General features: G+C 37.4%; 2 protein-coding genes and 1 non-coding gene across 3 annotated transcripts; 1 reads left to right on the forward strand and 2 right to left on the reverse strand.

Annotated features, from left to right (window-relative positions):
* Positions 1 to 1503: 1503 nt before the first annotated feature.
* LOC105055681 (cocosin 1) lies at positions 1504 to 3614 on the reverse strand. Its single transcript, XM_019853883.2, has 4 exons — positions 3192 to 3614; positions 2748 to 3016; positions 2205 to 2633; positions 1504 to 2106 (listed from the first exon to the last, which is right to left on the reverse strand). Exons 1-4 carry the CDS (start codon positions 3517 to 3519, stop codon positions 1717 to 1719), a joined length of 1416 nt encoding a protein of 471 aa, XP_019709442.1. The 5' UTR covers positions 3520 to 3614; the 3' UTR covers positions 1504 to 1716.
* A 6367-nt stretch (positions 3615 to 9981) lies between these two features.
* LOC105055683 (TOM1-like protein 2) lies at positions 9982 to 15582 on the forward strand. The gene is made up of 4 exons (XM_010937604.4): positions 9982 to 10122; positions 11840 to 12446; positions 14440 to 14721; positions 15130 to 15582. Exons 2-4 carry the CDS (start codon positions 11940 to 11942, stop codon positions 15394 to 15396), a joined length of 1056 nt encoding a protein of 351 aa, XP_010935906.1. The 5' UTR covers positions 9982 to 10122; positions 11840 to 11939; the 3' UTR covers positions 15397 to 15582.
* Positions 15583 to 15725: 143 nt separating this feature from the next.
* TRNAR-CCG (transfer RNA arginine (anticodon CCG)) lies at positions 15726 to 15798 on the reverse strand. The gene has a single exon. It is a non-coding gene; the product is annotated as a tRNA-Arg (tRNA).
* Positions 15799 to 16424: the final 626 nt, after the last annotated feature.

Below are 16424 nucleotides of genomic sequence, written 5' to 3' on the forward strand. Positions count from 1 at the left end.
CTTACTGGGCTGTAAAGCTCACACCCCTTCATCTTTCTTTTTCTTCTCAGAGTTGCAGGATGACTTAGATTGGCTATGGCTTGGATTTACGGGTGAGCAGAAGGATAAATAGAGTGTCATAGTATCTGATCAGAGAATTGAAGGAATGTTAATTGTTATTATGCAAGTTTTATGAATTACTGTTGAAATTAAATATTATCGTTGATAAGATTGTAATGATTTATTTTGGCCTTGCATATTCTTTAGGGCTTGCTCTAAGGAGTGTGCGGCCATCACGTATCCGACCCGGATGTTGGGTTCGGGGCGTGACAGTAAGCGTACGTAGATGGAGAGGCAAAGGAAAAAGAACAAAAAAAGCGGTGGAGAGAGATGAAGGTGCTGCTTTTCTTAGAGTTTTAGCACAGTCTCGATGGTGCCAAAGTGACATGCTTTTTTTTGTGTTGGATTTCTCCGCTAGCTTTTCTTATACTTTCTCTAGGTTATTTTCTCTCAATGAACGTTAATTTAAAAAAAAAAAAAAAGCAAAAAGAAAAAAAACACTATATCCTATTTGCTTCGGCAGACCTCTTTCTCCCCGATGGATATATAGCTGAATCAAGCAGTCTCAGTTAGATATTCTTTTTGTGTGTGCAAGTGGGATCTGCAACGAGGGAGTCGGATTTTCTTATTCGTCTTCATTTTTTTAATTTAAAAACTCTCTTCTATTTTTTTTATTATTGATTTTTTTTTTAATTTGATTAGATCTATATCCAAAAAGGTTCCATTTTACGTTCTCAGCATCAAGATGCTTCAATTTCTCAGCAAAATCTTTATTTTATATTTTCTATTGATTATTTTTTCTCAAAGCTCTCGCCGATGCATGTGGAAATGAATCTCTTGACAAAAGGTCTGTCGCCGATACCTGGCAAAAGGTCTGTCGCTGATACCTGTAAAAGTAAATGAACCTCTCGCTTCTGTGGTCCGTGTAAAAGTGAATATTTTTCTGATACATATAAAAGTGAATCGTATTTCTCAATTCGGAAAAATAATCTTATCTGATTATTTTAGATGAAAAACTACCTGAAATCTTTTTTGATGATAATAATAAAAAAAATTAACTACATGAAACCTTGGCATACCTTATGTGCCGGTTTTTATTTTCTATTATTTCTTACTATTCTATTTTATAGATATAATATTTTCTAATTCCATTAGACCATGCGTCTCACCGCTCAATGAAGTACCGAAGGATCCATGTAGTTAATCAGACGAGCACAGATCCTCTACGCTACCCGTGATGCTTTGCACACTATGATGCATCGTGCGTGCCATCCGTGCGAAGCATGCATCACATAGTATGCGGTCCCATACGATTGTCTCTGAACGATGCATGCTGTGCACCACACTATATATCGGTGCGCAGCAGAGGATCCGCTCTCCAAGCAGACAAAATAAGATTTGATATTCTCTGCGGTACTCAAAAAGGGTGCCGTCCATCGATCCGAGCCCAACAAACAAACAAGAGATTTAACATCTGATGTTATTACTACCGCGTCTGGTGCATACACGTAGAACCCTTTTCTTTTTTTTTTTTTCCCCTGCTCCACAGCCAACAGTCACCACACATAAAACTTATATCTCTTACCTCCTTGCACACCAGGCTTTATTTACGTAACCTCATCTGCATATGGTCACAGAACCCGTCATTCCTCCCCGGTGGCAACGCTAGTTACTGCATCAAGCATCAGCTCTTCCCTCAGACCTAGGAGAAAAGATGGCCATCTCATGTCCCCTGTTGAACTTGACCCTCCTAGCTTCATTCCTGTTGATGCGGTAAGAGTTCATCAGCACCTCCTCCGGCATGCCTCGGAGAGCCGAGGCCTTCCCCACGATCGTGTTCACCATCGCATTGTCGATGGTCTTGATCGAGGTAAACTCGAAGCCCTCGTTCCCTGCCTGTTTAATGACGGCAAAGTTCTGTGGAATCACCAAGAGCTGGCCCTGGCGGAGCTCGCCATCAAAAACGGTCTTGCCATTGTTATCGACGACTTGCACCCCGCCTCGTCCTCCAGTACAATACGTCACACTATGTGCGTTTATGTTCCAGTGTGGTGCAAGCATGGCATTCTACGCACAAATAAGGGAGGAAACGCTTGTCAATAAAAACCCAGTTGCTTTAGAGACGTTCGATCCAATACAAACCAATGTGGGAATTAATCTGTTACCTTATAGAGCACCACCCTCTCGGCACTCAATTGGATGAAACTAAGCATGGGGAGCTTCTGGCTGTTGAGGTTGGTAATCCTTCCACCCCGTGGAATGTAGACATCTGCACGTCTCGAGGAATCGATGTTCTCCCTATTCCTCATGGAGCACATGGCCTCCTCCAACCCATTGGTGCCCCTTCCCCTTTCCTCTCTCTCCTGCTTCTCACTTGAGGGCCTCAGAACCTCAAGGCCCTTCTCCACGCGGACAATCTCCCCCCTCTGGTCATCCTTACATTGGAGCTTCCTCGCCACTTCCCTATCAACCCCGATGGCCGCCGCCAGTAGCTTGGTATCGAATCCGCTAAGGATGTTGCCCTCTGAGCTCGGTTCTTGTTCTTTCCTAGATTGCCGCCAGCTGCTACTCCGTCTCCCAGCCAGTAGGAATTGCTACGTACGTACGTTCCATCCGACAGAGTAAAAAGCTCAATTAACGCACTCTTGCAGGGATGTCTTTCTGTACTCGACAAATTAATTGATAAATATTGATGCTAGCTGACTTACCCTATGGTTTTCATCAAGCTGATTCGCGCTGTTGCTGATGTCCGAAACAGTGAAAGCTATCACTGGAGTATCGCCATCGTTGTAGCACCAGTGAGCAACTCCAGCCGCGATTGCGATGACGTCTCCCTGTTTGAAGTGGTGAATCCTCTGGTGCTCATCTCTAAACCTCTGGCGTTGTCCTTTCTCGCTTTGCTTCTCGGATTCAGATTGCTGGAAGGATTGGAACGTCTCTGGGCAGCCCGGGATCACGGTGCCATAAATGCCCCTTCCTGCATGCATGTGCCAAAACAGACCATGCAAGAAACAAGAATTAGATGATGTAGACGAGGCGAGGGGCATTGGAGGAGCAGGGCGAGAGATCGAACGCAATATTTGATGATGCAGCTTATTATTTATATATATGATGATACAAGAAGGCAAAGATTCAGGGACGAAGAAACAAGCCTTGGATGATATAGACGAGGCGAGGGGCGTTGGAGAAGGAGGGCAAAAGAAGGCCTCTAGGCTCAATGGTACGACGGAAGGCAGCCACGCCGGCGCACTCGAACTGCGCATTGTTCTGGTAGTACTCGGTGACGCCGGCCTCGGACCGCACTTCCCTGATGGGCTCGAGGGCATTGAGCTTCTCAACACCGCACTGGCTTTGTTCGCCAGATCGTCGAACGCTCTGCCATGGGCTCCTTTCGAACTGGGCCAAGGATGGACGGCAGAGGAGCAGTAAGCATAGAGAAAATGGGAGCAAGGTGGCGGCCGAGGTTACCATGCCTTTCATGTGGGAGCTGGCTTTACCTTAATTTGGCAATGGTTGGTACATTGAAGAGGAGGGTTAGATGAGATTGATGTTTTATAAGAGGAAAAAAGTTGTTTTGGTGTGGACGCATGCGAGGGTGGCGCGTGAGAACTCTCCGCCACCTTACGCCCATGCAAGGCCCTCTAAAACTGAGACTCGAGCTTGCTTTGCCGCATATTCTAATGGTTGAGGCTACGTGCCCGAGTTCTGAAGGAAGGAGACATGGAGTCGAGGCCACGTACCGATCCTTGGCAGATAGCATTGCGTGAGAGGTGTTCCTGTCACCAGACCAGATGAGATGACGCGCGTGAATTGATGCTCTATTAGCCTCTAGAGTCCGGACAGCAACATTTGGTGGTGGTACCTCTGCCTTCTGGACGCTTAGATACTTCAAAAGGGGAACACGTCATTGCTTGTGAAAGGATCAGTTACCACGTGTCAGCTTGTCTCAGAAATATCCTTGAGGCGTCGGCTAAAAGAAAACGAATATATGGTTGTCGCGTGCTCTGGAGCGGGACTGTTACTAACTTCTTGCAGGAGTCTGCGAGCGCAGACGATCCGGCTAAGGTAACTCATCTTACATATGCCGTACATCCACGCGGCCGGTCCGCTGGCCATCTCGATACGTCTATGGTACCCGTGGCGGCTTGTGGCCTGTCCAAAATGCTTTGCCCCAGCCCAAGGGTGGCAATTGATATGGATGGAACGCGGATTGGATCAGGAAGTCTTAAGTTCATATCCAACTTATTTATTAAATATATTAATAATTTATATTTAAATTTAATTTATTTATTAAATAAATAATTTAAATCAATTCATTTAATTAATTTATTAGATAAATTAAATTAAATTAAATAAATCAAACAGACTAAATAGATCGAATTAAATAGATCAGAAATAGATTAAACAAGTCTTAAATACGTTAAACAGAATAAATGAGTTAAACAGATTATCTGACTCAATCCAATTTGAATATTAAATAGATTAAATAAGTAGATATTTAAAATTTAAATCTGATCTAAATATTAAATAAATTAAATAGATCGATCATCCAAATCCATTTAGTCTAAACCCAAACTTATTCATAATGGATAAAAAATGGATCGAATTAGTGGGTCGAATCATATTTTACCAATCCTACCCTAGACTGAGATGAGTTGGAGTACTAATTATTGATTAGACTAATTCAATAGCAAATCAGTATATATATATATATATATATACTGATTTGCTATTGAATTGGTCTAATCAATAATATATATATATATATATATATATTATTGGAGGGAGGACATCTTTTGTCCCATATCGATTGTGAGTCAAAAGAAAATATGGTTTATATGGATTAAAATATTCTCTTCCCTGTAAATCACTTTTTATAGAATAAAATCGTGAGACTCCAAATAGCCATAGGTTCATTGAAGCCCAAAGATGGTCAGAACTAAAGCGGATAATACCTCACGTATGCGAACATGGAGGCATAAGCCAACCATCCGAGCCATTCGACCCTTTGACCCATGACTGCAACATTGGCGCCATCTGTGAGAATGCCTCCTGTCCACACATACTTTTTCTTGACTGGGGGGCTATATTGTAAGGGAAAGAATATCTTTAGTCTCACATCATTTGTAAGTCAAGAGGGAGTATGGTTTATATGGATTGAAATCTTTTCTTCCACGTAAGGCATCTTTTAAAAGATAAAATCGTAAGACTCCAAATAGTCATAGATCCACTGAAGCCCAAAGATGGTCAAAATCAAAATAGACAATACCTCACATATGCGAGTGCGAATGCATAAGTCAACCATCCGAGCCATTCGACCTCTTGACCCATGACCATAACAGATATATAGATAGATTTTATATGTATAGTTTTATAGTTGAATTGATCTACGAGTTAAGTGGTATATCTAATCGAATCAATAAGTATTAATTTATATAATTCATATTCCATCACGATCATGGATTAATGTGCAAACAATTTGGACATTGACTACTTACAATATTAAGGATTATTTGAGCGATAGGGTTTGTCACTTGTGCATTAGCTGATTTGTGAGAAAATTTTCCCAATTAATGCATGAAATTGGTAGAGTGTGTCTCAAAGGATTAGGGTATATTATTCTCGTCTCTACATCTTAATTATTTTCATTATAAACTAAAACAAAATCTAATCAAATAAATAATTTAAAAATATTATCTCTAAAAATCTAGATAAGTAGTTCTTTCCCTATGCTCAATCCCTCCTAGTTCTTCCCTTTGCTTCTTCTTAATTCAAATGCTCCTCCCACATAATGTTTACCCTTTGATTGAAGGTATTTTATTGGATCCATAAACTCTTCCAAATATACCTTTTGTATTCAGAGTGCATCATGCTTTAATTAATCATGATGCACTATTGGAGCTTAATCGGTTTTCATTACTTATGAAAATCAAAATCACTAACAGTATGAGTTGTGAGCCAGCCACACACTATATGATCAATGCTATAATACAATTTCAAAAAAAAAAAAAATTAAGTCATTAGGAGTGCATTTGATTCACAATCAGAATTGAAATCAAAATTAGAATGAATTGGAATGGAATCAGAATGGTCGTATCTCCCGTCATATTTAATTTGTGATTGAAATTAAAATCAAAATCAAAATGAGATTTCAATGCTTAAGAAAAAGTAGAGATTGAATTTTGGAAGATTGAAGCATTCACATTCTTACTACTCTCTCTAACCAAATGATTAAAATAAAAATCATTCATTCTTATAACCATTTCAGAGTCAAACTCCTTCTGACCAACAATGTCTTAGATGGACTTCAAATTTTAGAATTTTGTATTCCACATGAATTTTTATTTTTATTTTATTAGTCATACGATGACCTAACTGATATTTGTCAAGAAAAAGAATTAGTTCAACCAGAGAAAAATGCATGTAACATACATAACACTGGAATGAAGCATCAACAATTACTGGACTGTGCCCCTTTCATATTATATCCACGAGTCTCTCTGCTGTCACTGCACACTGTGCCAAATATGACCCTTTTAATGAGAATGTCACCTCTGTAATTGGTAGAAAAGTTCTCCAAAACCGTGGGATGGTTTTGAACTTCAACTTCCTTGCAAAAGGAGGCTAAACTTTCTGATCAGGCATTGACAAGGAGTAAACGCCTCTGATGCAACGCGAAAATCAATCATTAACAATTCCTGGAAGCCAGGTCCCTTCCAGATTATCTCCTCAAGCAAGTGCCCCATGTCTAGTGAAAAAACCTTAAGAACCTTGAGGGGCTTTTGAAGTCATTTGCAACTTTTACAAAAAATGAAGGCTAACACTCGTTTGGCCATTGAAAAGAAATCCCACACTTGCAAACGTGGTTCTTTCTAAAATAAAAAGGTGCTATCTTTACTGATACTCTTTATTGTACAGTACGAGCATTTCATAGTTTTTTGGTAAATGTAGAGGATAAAAGAGAAAAAAAATAAAGAAAAAAAATCAAAAATAAAAAATAAAAAAAATAAGCTTTACTTCTAACCCAGTTTGTCCTTGGGTGCAGGATATGGGCTTATCCATTTCTATTTTTTCTCTGCTACATATACCAAAAATCTTGATATTTCTTAATGGTGGTAATAAACAGATTGAAATTTCCTTATAGATTGCTATCTCAGCAATGATATTATACTCTCCAATTCTTTGGGCTGTTAGCAGAATGTTTGTTTTGGTCTTAGTAACTGTCAGATACCTTTCTTTGGAGCTTTTTACATATCTGTCTATAGTAATTTTCAGATATCTGTATCTCAGTTACTATGGTTTCACTGAATATCATCCATCATATCTTCTTATGTGCTGGATTGGAAGCTTTGGCTGGCAGAAGTCGATATATTTTTTTCAAACACCATGTTGGTTATTGTTTTATTATTTACAATGACTCTATCCTACAGGATACTACGGTTTACGTATCGTAGAATCACATAGGATTAATGCCATTGTCAATGTGCTATTATTCTCTGCATAGACAAACAAAAGGAGGATGGGAGATGTGTCGAAAAAATGAGGAAAAACAAAAAAAAAGAAAAAGGAAAAAAAAGAAAAGGAAGAACCAAAAAAGAAAAAAAAAAGAAAGAAAGAAAAAAGAAAGTTTATTACTAACCTTTTTTGTATTTGCTTGCAGGTTTTATTATTACCTATTCATATCTTCAATACCGTGGATGTATCATTTCAGCACTCTAATTATCTATTCGCATCTTGCTCTCTTTTTTGATGTATAAAGTTAATTATATATGTGCTGCTCCAAGGTCAGATGGATCTCAGTTACATTCTCAGATATCTTTTTGTCACTATCGGTTGGGTTATTTGAGTTCTCATAATAGTATTTGTGGGTTAGTTGATGTTACTTGTTTAGAAATAGCATCCAATTTTACCATGTCAAATGTTACATATTCTCTTTTTTTGTTGGTGGCGAGGGCAAAAGATAGCTTTCTGACTTATTTGTATCTTTCTTCTATGACATATCTATTCATTTCAACATTTAAAATCTATCGTCATGTCTTACTCAGCTATATAGAATTGGATTTCATTGCCCCTGTGCACATCAAGTCTCAATCTTCCAAGGTGCTGCAAATGGTAGTTTATTACTTGGGATCTTTATTTTTTTATTTTTGAAAGATTGTTATTCTACTGTATCAAATGTTGCTGCTGAAAATCACTGCTACCATCATTCTCCCTCACGCCTGCTCTACATGCAATTGATGTCTCCATATTTGCTGGGATTTACTTTTCTTTGGAACATCAACCATTATGGAGATAGTTGCACTTCTTTTCTGTCCTTATATCTGTTGGATTATCTAGCGACTCGGCTTAATTTTTTTTTGGAATGTTTATGTATTGATTTTGAGATTGTATTTTATTGTTCATAGTATCTATCTCAGATTTTTCTTTGATGCTAGTCTCTCTTTAAAAAAGATCTGTATACAGTTTGTTTATAAAATAATAGGTCTTCAGGCTTTTATCAAAAAAAAATTAAAAAAAATAAAAAAGTACTCAATCAGGAATCAGTACCGCATTAAACTATCAAATGGTATGCTAAGAATCGAATTTATTTATTTTACCATGGAAAATAGAAACTATTGATGTTTAATATCTATCTCAAATTTTTCTTTGATGCTCGTCCCTCTTTAGAAAAGGTTTGTATACTGTTTGTTTATAAAATAATAGGCCTATAAGCTTTTACCAAAAAAAAATTAAAAAAAAAATAAAAAAGTGCTCAATCAGGAATCAGTACTGTATTAAACTATCAAATGGTACATTAAGAATCGAATTCATTTATTTTGCCGTGGAAAATGAAAACTGTTGGTGTTTAATATCTATCTCAGATTTTTCTTTGATGCCCGTCCCTTTTTAGAAAAGATCTGTATACTGTTTGTTTATAAAATAATAAGCCTACAGACTTCTATCAAAAAAAAAATTAAAAAAAATAAAAAAGTGCTCAATCAGAAATCAGTACTGCATTAAACTATCAAATGGTATGCTAAGAATCGAATTTATTTATTTTGCCACGAAAAATAGAAATTGTTGGTGTTTAATATCTATCTCAGATTTTTCTTTGATGCTCGTCCCTCTTTAGAAAAGATATGTATACTGTTTGTTTATAAAGTAATAAGCTTCTATCAAAAAAAAAATTAAAAAAATAAAAAAATACTCAATTAGAAATCAGTACCGTATTAAACTATCAAATGGTATGCTAAGAATCGAATTCATTTATTTTATCATGAAAAATAAAAATTATTGATGTTTAATATCTATCTCATATTTTTTTTTGATGCTCGTTCCTCGTTAAAAAAAAAAGCTGTATACTGTTTGTTTATAAAATAATAGATCTATAGGTTTCTATCAAAAAAAATTAAAAAAATAAAAAAAATATTCAATCAGATATCAATACTGTGTTAAATTATCAAATGGTACGTTAAGAATTGAATTTATTTATTTTACTGCACAAAATGATAACTGTTGGTGTTTACAAAAGCAGGCAACGGACTTTTTTTTTTTTTTCTACCAAAAAAAGAAAATTAAGTCTGCAACCTGCTACATGGTGTTCTAAAAATAAATAGCAGTCTCGTCGCATTGTCCTATTTGAACGTTGCCTGGAGGGGGACTGAGGAGCGCAAACGGCAACTCGCAGGGACATTGAGCGGCACATGCAAAATTGATCATCTGAAGCAGTTAAGCCTAGCGCAATAATAAAAGTCGATCTTTGGCTAAGATCAAAACGCCAGTCGTAGATGATCGGACGGTTATGTGAAACTCTTCTTAGATGACCGGAGTTATTGAAATCTCCCCAATCCCCCGTGGCGCCTCTATCGGCAACTGCACACGTGGTGCCAAGGTTACTCGGACACTTCGACCGGTTAATCGACCATCCATCTTGCCAAAAAGAAAAAGAAAAAAAAAGAAAAAAAAAAAGTTCGTTGTTAATTTTTTTTAATGTGTTTACTCCCATTCGAGAGCCGCTTTTCCACTCGACGCTGGTTCTTTCTTTATGGCTGGAGTTATCGATCTTTGTCGTGCTTCCTCCGAGACGATTAATCCAGGAGCAAGGTATGTTCTTTTCTCGACCCTGATTTGGATTAGGTTTTCTGCTTTTCCGGTTTTTTTGGGCATATTCTTTTCTCAACCCTTATTTGGATTAGTTTTTTTTTTTTTTTTGCTTCCCGGAATTACAACGATTATTTTAATCGTTCTTTGGTTTTATCACAAATCTGTCGGAGTTCTGAGAGCGATAGGGAACATGCAATTTTTCGGCGGAATGTCCTGAACTTTTCGATTTAGTTTTGGTCTTCGGAGGGGTTCCGAAGGGAGAATCGTCCAGTGTTTGGTGAATTTTTACGGATTGATTCTTTTATTGTAGATCGGATGGGGCTTTTGGGTGGTGAAAAGAGTTGTTTGATAAAGATGGGATGAAGCTTGATTCTTTAGGGCTTCGTCGCATCGGTTTGTTTACAACCTAGATGCAAGTAGGTATCGGATGGATGGATGGGTACTGTATAGAAAAGGATTTAAATAAATTTTAAAAAAAAAAAATCTTGCCCTCGATTGAGTTGATTTTGGTCGACGTGAACGCATAAAAGTCGATTGTAAAATTCTCCATACAACTGACTGGTATAATAATTCTGAACTTTTTGGCTCATAAAGAACTGAACAGAAATCCAAACTTATTCTGAATCTAATGATAGGTTTTAGTAATTATTCAGTATGATTTGAGAATCCCGTCCATAGGGATTTAGAGATTTTATGTGTTAAGAGAATCATGCACTTGCTTGACATCAATTTTGTTTGTGTCTGTGTGCTCGATTTCGAGGACATCTTGCTGAAAGACTTGGGTTGCAGGAACCTTTTCTTTTATGTTGTCATCTGAGCTTTTTTACCTCCCGTGGTCTGTGGTAACCTTTTTTTGCATTTATTTAAAGAAATGACACTATTTGCTACATGTAAATGGAATAAGTGTTCCCTGGCAAAGGCTGTGTGAAAGTGAAAATTCCGGGATTAGCTATAACAGCACAAAGAGGCAAATAAAGATGGTTAACTGAAGAAACGGGAGGCACTTGATCGTGAAAAATCCTTCAAGAAAATTTATCATATTTGACTATCATATGTCGACTAAACACTTACTAGACCCGAACCCACTTACCTGAGTATACAATTCACATAAAACCCTCTTGTTACCCAATTAAGAACCTCTCCAAAAAATCCTGATGTGGCACCGATCTTGTTTCATGCTTCATGTCATGCTGCATCAGCAGAGCTAGGTGCCCTACTCTAGATGATTGATGACAGCCTGATGAAGCTGGGATACAGCCATTTCATTGGTAATTGTGTTGGCATGCAACGATGCATGGGGATTTGGTCAAATATCTAAACAAGGAAGCAGGGGCTCTGCACATAAAAAGATGTGATTATTTCCAATTGAAATTCTGCTTCTGAAAAAATTGCTTCCAGGACAAGTTGAGAAGCATAGTTTAGCAGTCAAGCTTGTAACGAATTGCTTGTTTTCATTCATTCCAACTGTTTGAATCTAAGGATGTTTTAGCAGCTCCAGATTCCCAACCAAAATTTATTAATGGTGAAGGTCTTGTCATTATCAGTTTCTACATTGTATTCACCAATATTAGGACACACAAATATCACCATGTTTCTTCTGATATCCCAATTTTCTAGATTTTGAATTTGAACCATAAACAAGAATGCTAGATTTAGTGTTAAATTTGTGGAGCTGGGATTTCTTCACTTTTGATGATTGCTACATTTTTGTCTCCAGATTGCTGAACAAGAGCTGACGAAGATTGTGGAGTTGGACTGGGGCTCTACGAGTTCGTCTGCTTGGCTTCACATATACATTTTGCATTCATCTGTTCAGAATGGATAGGCTCAAGTTAGCAGCCTTAGGAGAGCGCTTGAAGATTGGAGGTGAGCGCTTGAAAATGGGAGGTGCTGAAATGGGTAGAAAAGTAAGTGGGAAGATGAAAGAGATTCTCCAAGGCCAGTCGCAAGAGGCAAAAATGGTCGATGAAGCAACATCAGATAGCTTGGAGGAGCCAAACTGGGGTCTAAATTTAAAGATCTGTGGGTTACTTAATAGTGATGAGTTCAATGGGTCTGAAGTTGTGAGGGCAATAAAGAAGAAAATTGCTGGCAAGAACGCTATGAGCCAAAAGCTGAGTCTTGATCTGTTGGAGGCTTGTGCTATGAATTGTGATAAGGTTTTCTCTGAGGTGGCTTCTGAGAAAGTGTTGGATGAAATGGTGAGGTTGATTGATAATCCACAAGCACATTATGCTAACAGAAAGAGAGCTTTGCAGCTGATCGAGGCATGGGGTGAGTCTGATGATATCGGATATCTACCTGTTTTCAAACAGACTTATATGGTAGGTACTTCTGGATCTCATTTATTTCCCACATCTTATGAATTTTTCATATCATTGCATCACAATATTCATGGATGTCTTATGAATACTTTATAATTCAGTGTCATTTTTTATTAAAAAATATGTATTTGTTCATAATGAGAAGTCACCTTGCCTTAGTTGTTATAAGTCTTATTTGCTAATGGAGCAAATTACTAAGAACAGAGATTATAAGATTGTTATTAGCATTCACAATGTGGTATTTCATGCACGCTTTGCTTATGTTTAAAAGGTTATGCTATTTTTTTTTCTCATTCATGTCTTATCGGTTAAGCAAGCGAATTATCAAAAACAAGTTATGTAAAAATGCTATTTGCTTGGATCAGGTGGATGGTTATTCGAGTATGATTTCACTATGTTTGGGTGGCCAATATATGTGTAATATGTCCTCAGTTTGTCTTAGGGGTAATTACATACATCATTTGTTTCTTCGTCACTACCTTTTTGTATCCTTAACAAGTAAAAAAGTTCGCTCATTTGACTTTGGATTCACCAAAAATCTGAAGTCACAATGTCACACACTATGAGTTTATCTACTTAATCATGTTAATTACACTCTGCTTGTTGTTTTTTCATATTCTTTTGAGCATGTTTGAATGGAGATATGGGCACAACTTATTCCATCACTTTATCATCTGTATCGATCTTATGGAGCCACTGCATCCTATTCAAAGCAAAATCCTTTGAAATGGCAATTTTCTTATACTCATATCCCAAGTGCTACAAGCCATGCCTATTTGGCCTTACCCATTGTCCATGTAGTTGAGTATCGACCTCATCGAGGTCTTCTCTAGCCTATGATACATATGCAAACAGAGCAAACAAATTTTTATAGCTTAATTTTCTATTGTTTAACGCCATGCATAACCTTCCCTTAGTACTCTCTCTCTCTCTCTCTCACACACACACACACACATACATTCTCTTGTAGGTATTCTATACATCCACTTGATATTCTTTCTTGCTCAGTGCTGAGATTTGGACTTCTGTAACAATGATCTCAACCATTATTCATTAGTTTCCCCAACTATTTTTAATCAGTTTATTTAATCATGTCTAAACATCATGTGTCATACAAAAGCTTTCTAGAGTCTGACTTTCATGATCCCATTTCCTTGTATTTTCGATCCTTTACTCTGTCCAATATCTTCTTAAATATTCCTAAGTGTCCTGTATAATCCTGTCTCTTTTGTTAAAAGCCTTCTTATCTTCCATTTTTTTCCCTCCACTTTCTTTTCTCTCTCTTCTAACCCAACATTTCCTTTTTTATTTCCCTTTTGTCCATCTATTCACTCTTCATCAGTCTGAAATCTAACCCTTCGGCAATCAGAAAACATTTTTGTTTTGCTTATTTTATGTTTATCATTTTCTATTGTCAACTGGTCACTACTTCTTTTTTTTTTTCCAAAGCATTTTTGCAGCCTAGCCATAATTCTTCTATATGATACACATATTTTGTATCCATTTTTGTGTAATTTGAAGCTACGCTTTTGATGGCTCAATTAAGCCCAAGTAGCCGGTTTCATGTCATGAGGGAGCTTTTATATAATATTATCTGCTTTTCAATGTTTTACTACTTGCTGATTGTAATCTTATGTGAAAATATAAGTGCAAAGAACCTTTTGATCATGATCGCATGTTCTCCTCTAACTGTAGATTGATTAAGAGCAGCTCCAAGCTGCAAAGATCTTTAAATCCTTGCTTCAGCATTGTAAAAATGAAGTAACATAGTTTTGACTTATCTCATGAAAGTTTGACATGTAGGCAGTCCTCATTAAACCACCTGAGATTTTAGCATTTTGTAATATTGATTTACCAGGTTATTCATGTTGCTGAACTACATTTTCTTTTCTTCACAAAAAAAAAATTGTCATCTTGTAGTCCTCCCACAAATAGAATTCAAATCATTGTAACATTTTTTATTGTGCTGATCTAATGGTCTTCATCTGTCCAGAGTTTGAAGGCAAGGAGAGCACCAGGTCCTATGCAGGATGATGATAATTCAGCTTCATTATTTTCTTCCTCTGAACCAGGCTTTGATGATCATTCGTTGGTTCTTCCTGAACATTATCCCCATGCCCACATGGATCAGCAGAACAGGGAGCAAGGTGAACTTGCCTATCACAGTGTGGCCCTTTCCATGGAAGAAAAGAAGGAAATTCTTGTGGTAACTCGGAACAGCATAGAGATTCTTTCTTCAATATTGAACTCGGAAACAAAAGAAAAGGCCACTAAGGTATATATATTATCTCGCCATAATTTTTAGTCACCTTTATTCTACTGAGCTATAGATACATTTTCGTGAAACTAAGTCCAATTTGCAAAGTTAGACTCCTCCATTCCTCTCAATGAGAGAACCACATATTGGTTTGGGCTGAAAACTCTCATTTCTCCCAATTGCTTTAAAATTTTAGTTGGACCATCCCAAATTTATCAGCAAAAATCTCTATGCAAGCACCGGAAGTAAAATTGTGCATAAGAACATATGTAGGATGAACATGCATTGTAACATGTGGTTTAGCGTACTTACATTTTAGGAGAGATCAGGTGTGCCCACTGTTTGTACCATTCTGGCTATCTTCTTGTCTTAGTGAACCAAGAGTTTATATTTTTGGCATTACATTGTGCTGGTCCCTCGATGCAGGATGATCTGATGCCGAGTATGGTGGCGAAGTGCAAAGAATCCCAACCTGTAATACAAAGGATCATAGAGAGCATTGGTGATGACGAGTCGATGTTGTTTGAAGCTCTGAATGTTCATGACGAGCTCCAACAGGTCCTTTCCAAGTATGAGCAGCTCCAGCATGCTGATCCACCGCAGCATGGGCAGAGCCATGATGATTTGAGCACTTCAGGTGGGCGGAAAAGTGATGCTTCAGATGAAAGGGACTCCCTCGGTGCAGAAAAGTGAAGGCTGTGGTGACGGTTGGACGCGGTGAAGGAACGAAACTCAATTTCCCGATCAGTCAATGATAAAAAGCTTCTGTGTTTTGTATATAAAGAGATAAATGTTTCACAGACAAAAAATATTTGCTTTCTTTACATACTGTAGCCGACTGATTGTGAAATGAGATATTTTAGCTTTTATGCTGCTAAATTGTTTGGAAATACATTTTGTTTGTGAAATGATATGTTAATAACTGGTTTAAATGGAAAGTGAAAAAAACTTTACAGAGGCTAGTTAGAAATAAAGATGTGACTATAGAACAAAGTGGGGGGTAGGGTTAAAAACTTAACAACCGATCACGGTGGGACTCGAACCCACAATCTCCCGCTCCGGAGGCGAGCGCCTTATCCATTAGGCCACGCGATCCTAGAGTTATGTGGTTAATTTTATTTAATTTATTTTTTCACCACGCAGATACGCACACAGATTAGGAGTCGAGACATTTGATCCCTCGGGATGTTTTGCTGATGGTGGAGGATATACATTAGATTCATGCAAGAGATGGTGGACATGGGATGTTTTACAGTCAATCTAACGTAGTAGGAGATAAATTTCCGCAAGAAGTTGTTTCGATGACTTTTGGTACGCATTGTATTTAACCATTTTCATGCGTTCTTCTTTTTTTTTCTTTTTTTTTTTTTTGGGACAAGAAGTCGACTTTATTAATGCATAAGTAAAAATTCATGTACAGACTTCATCAGCAGATAGAAAACCAAAGTAGTACATAAGATTAAAAAGAAAAGCTGAAACAGAACAAAATAATCAATGATAATTGTATGAACTGTTCCCAAAGTAGCAAATATAGTACAAGCAGGTACGTGAAGCAGTGGAGTTAGAGGATTCTTGCGGATCAGCTAGGGGTACCAAGAATGATGGTGGTAGCTATCCACATGGCAAGTTCCCAAGAACAAATTTAGAAGGGCTAATAGAGACCCGAAAGTCGGAAATCCTAAAAAAAAACAAAAAAAAAAAAAAAAAATCTGAAAAAAAGT

The sequence above is a fragment of the Elaeis guineensis genome, chromosome 12, assembly GCF_000442705.2.
Source record: "Elaeis guineensis isolate ETL-2024a chromosome 12, EG11, whole genome shotgun sequence".
Lineage (NCBI taxonomy): Eukaryota > Viridiplantae > Streptophyta > Magnoliopsida > Arecales > Arecaceae > Elaeis > Elaeis guineensis.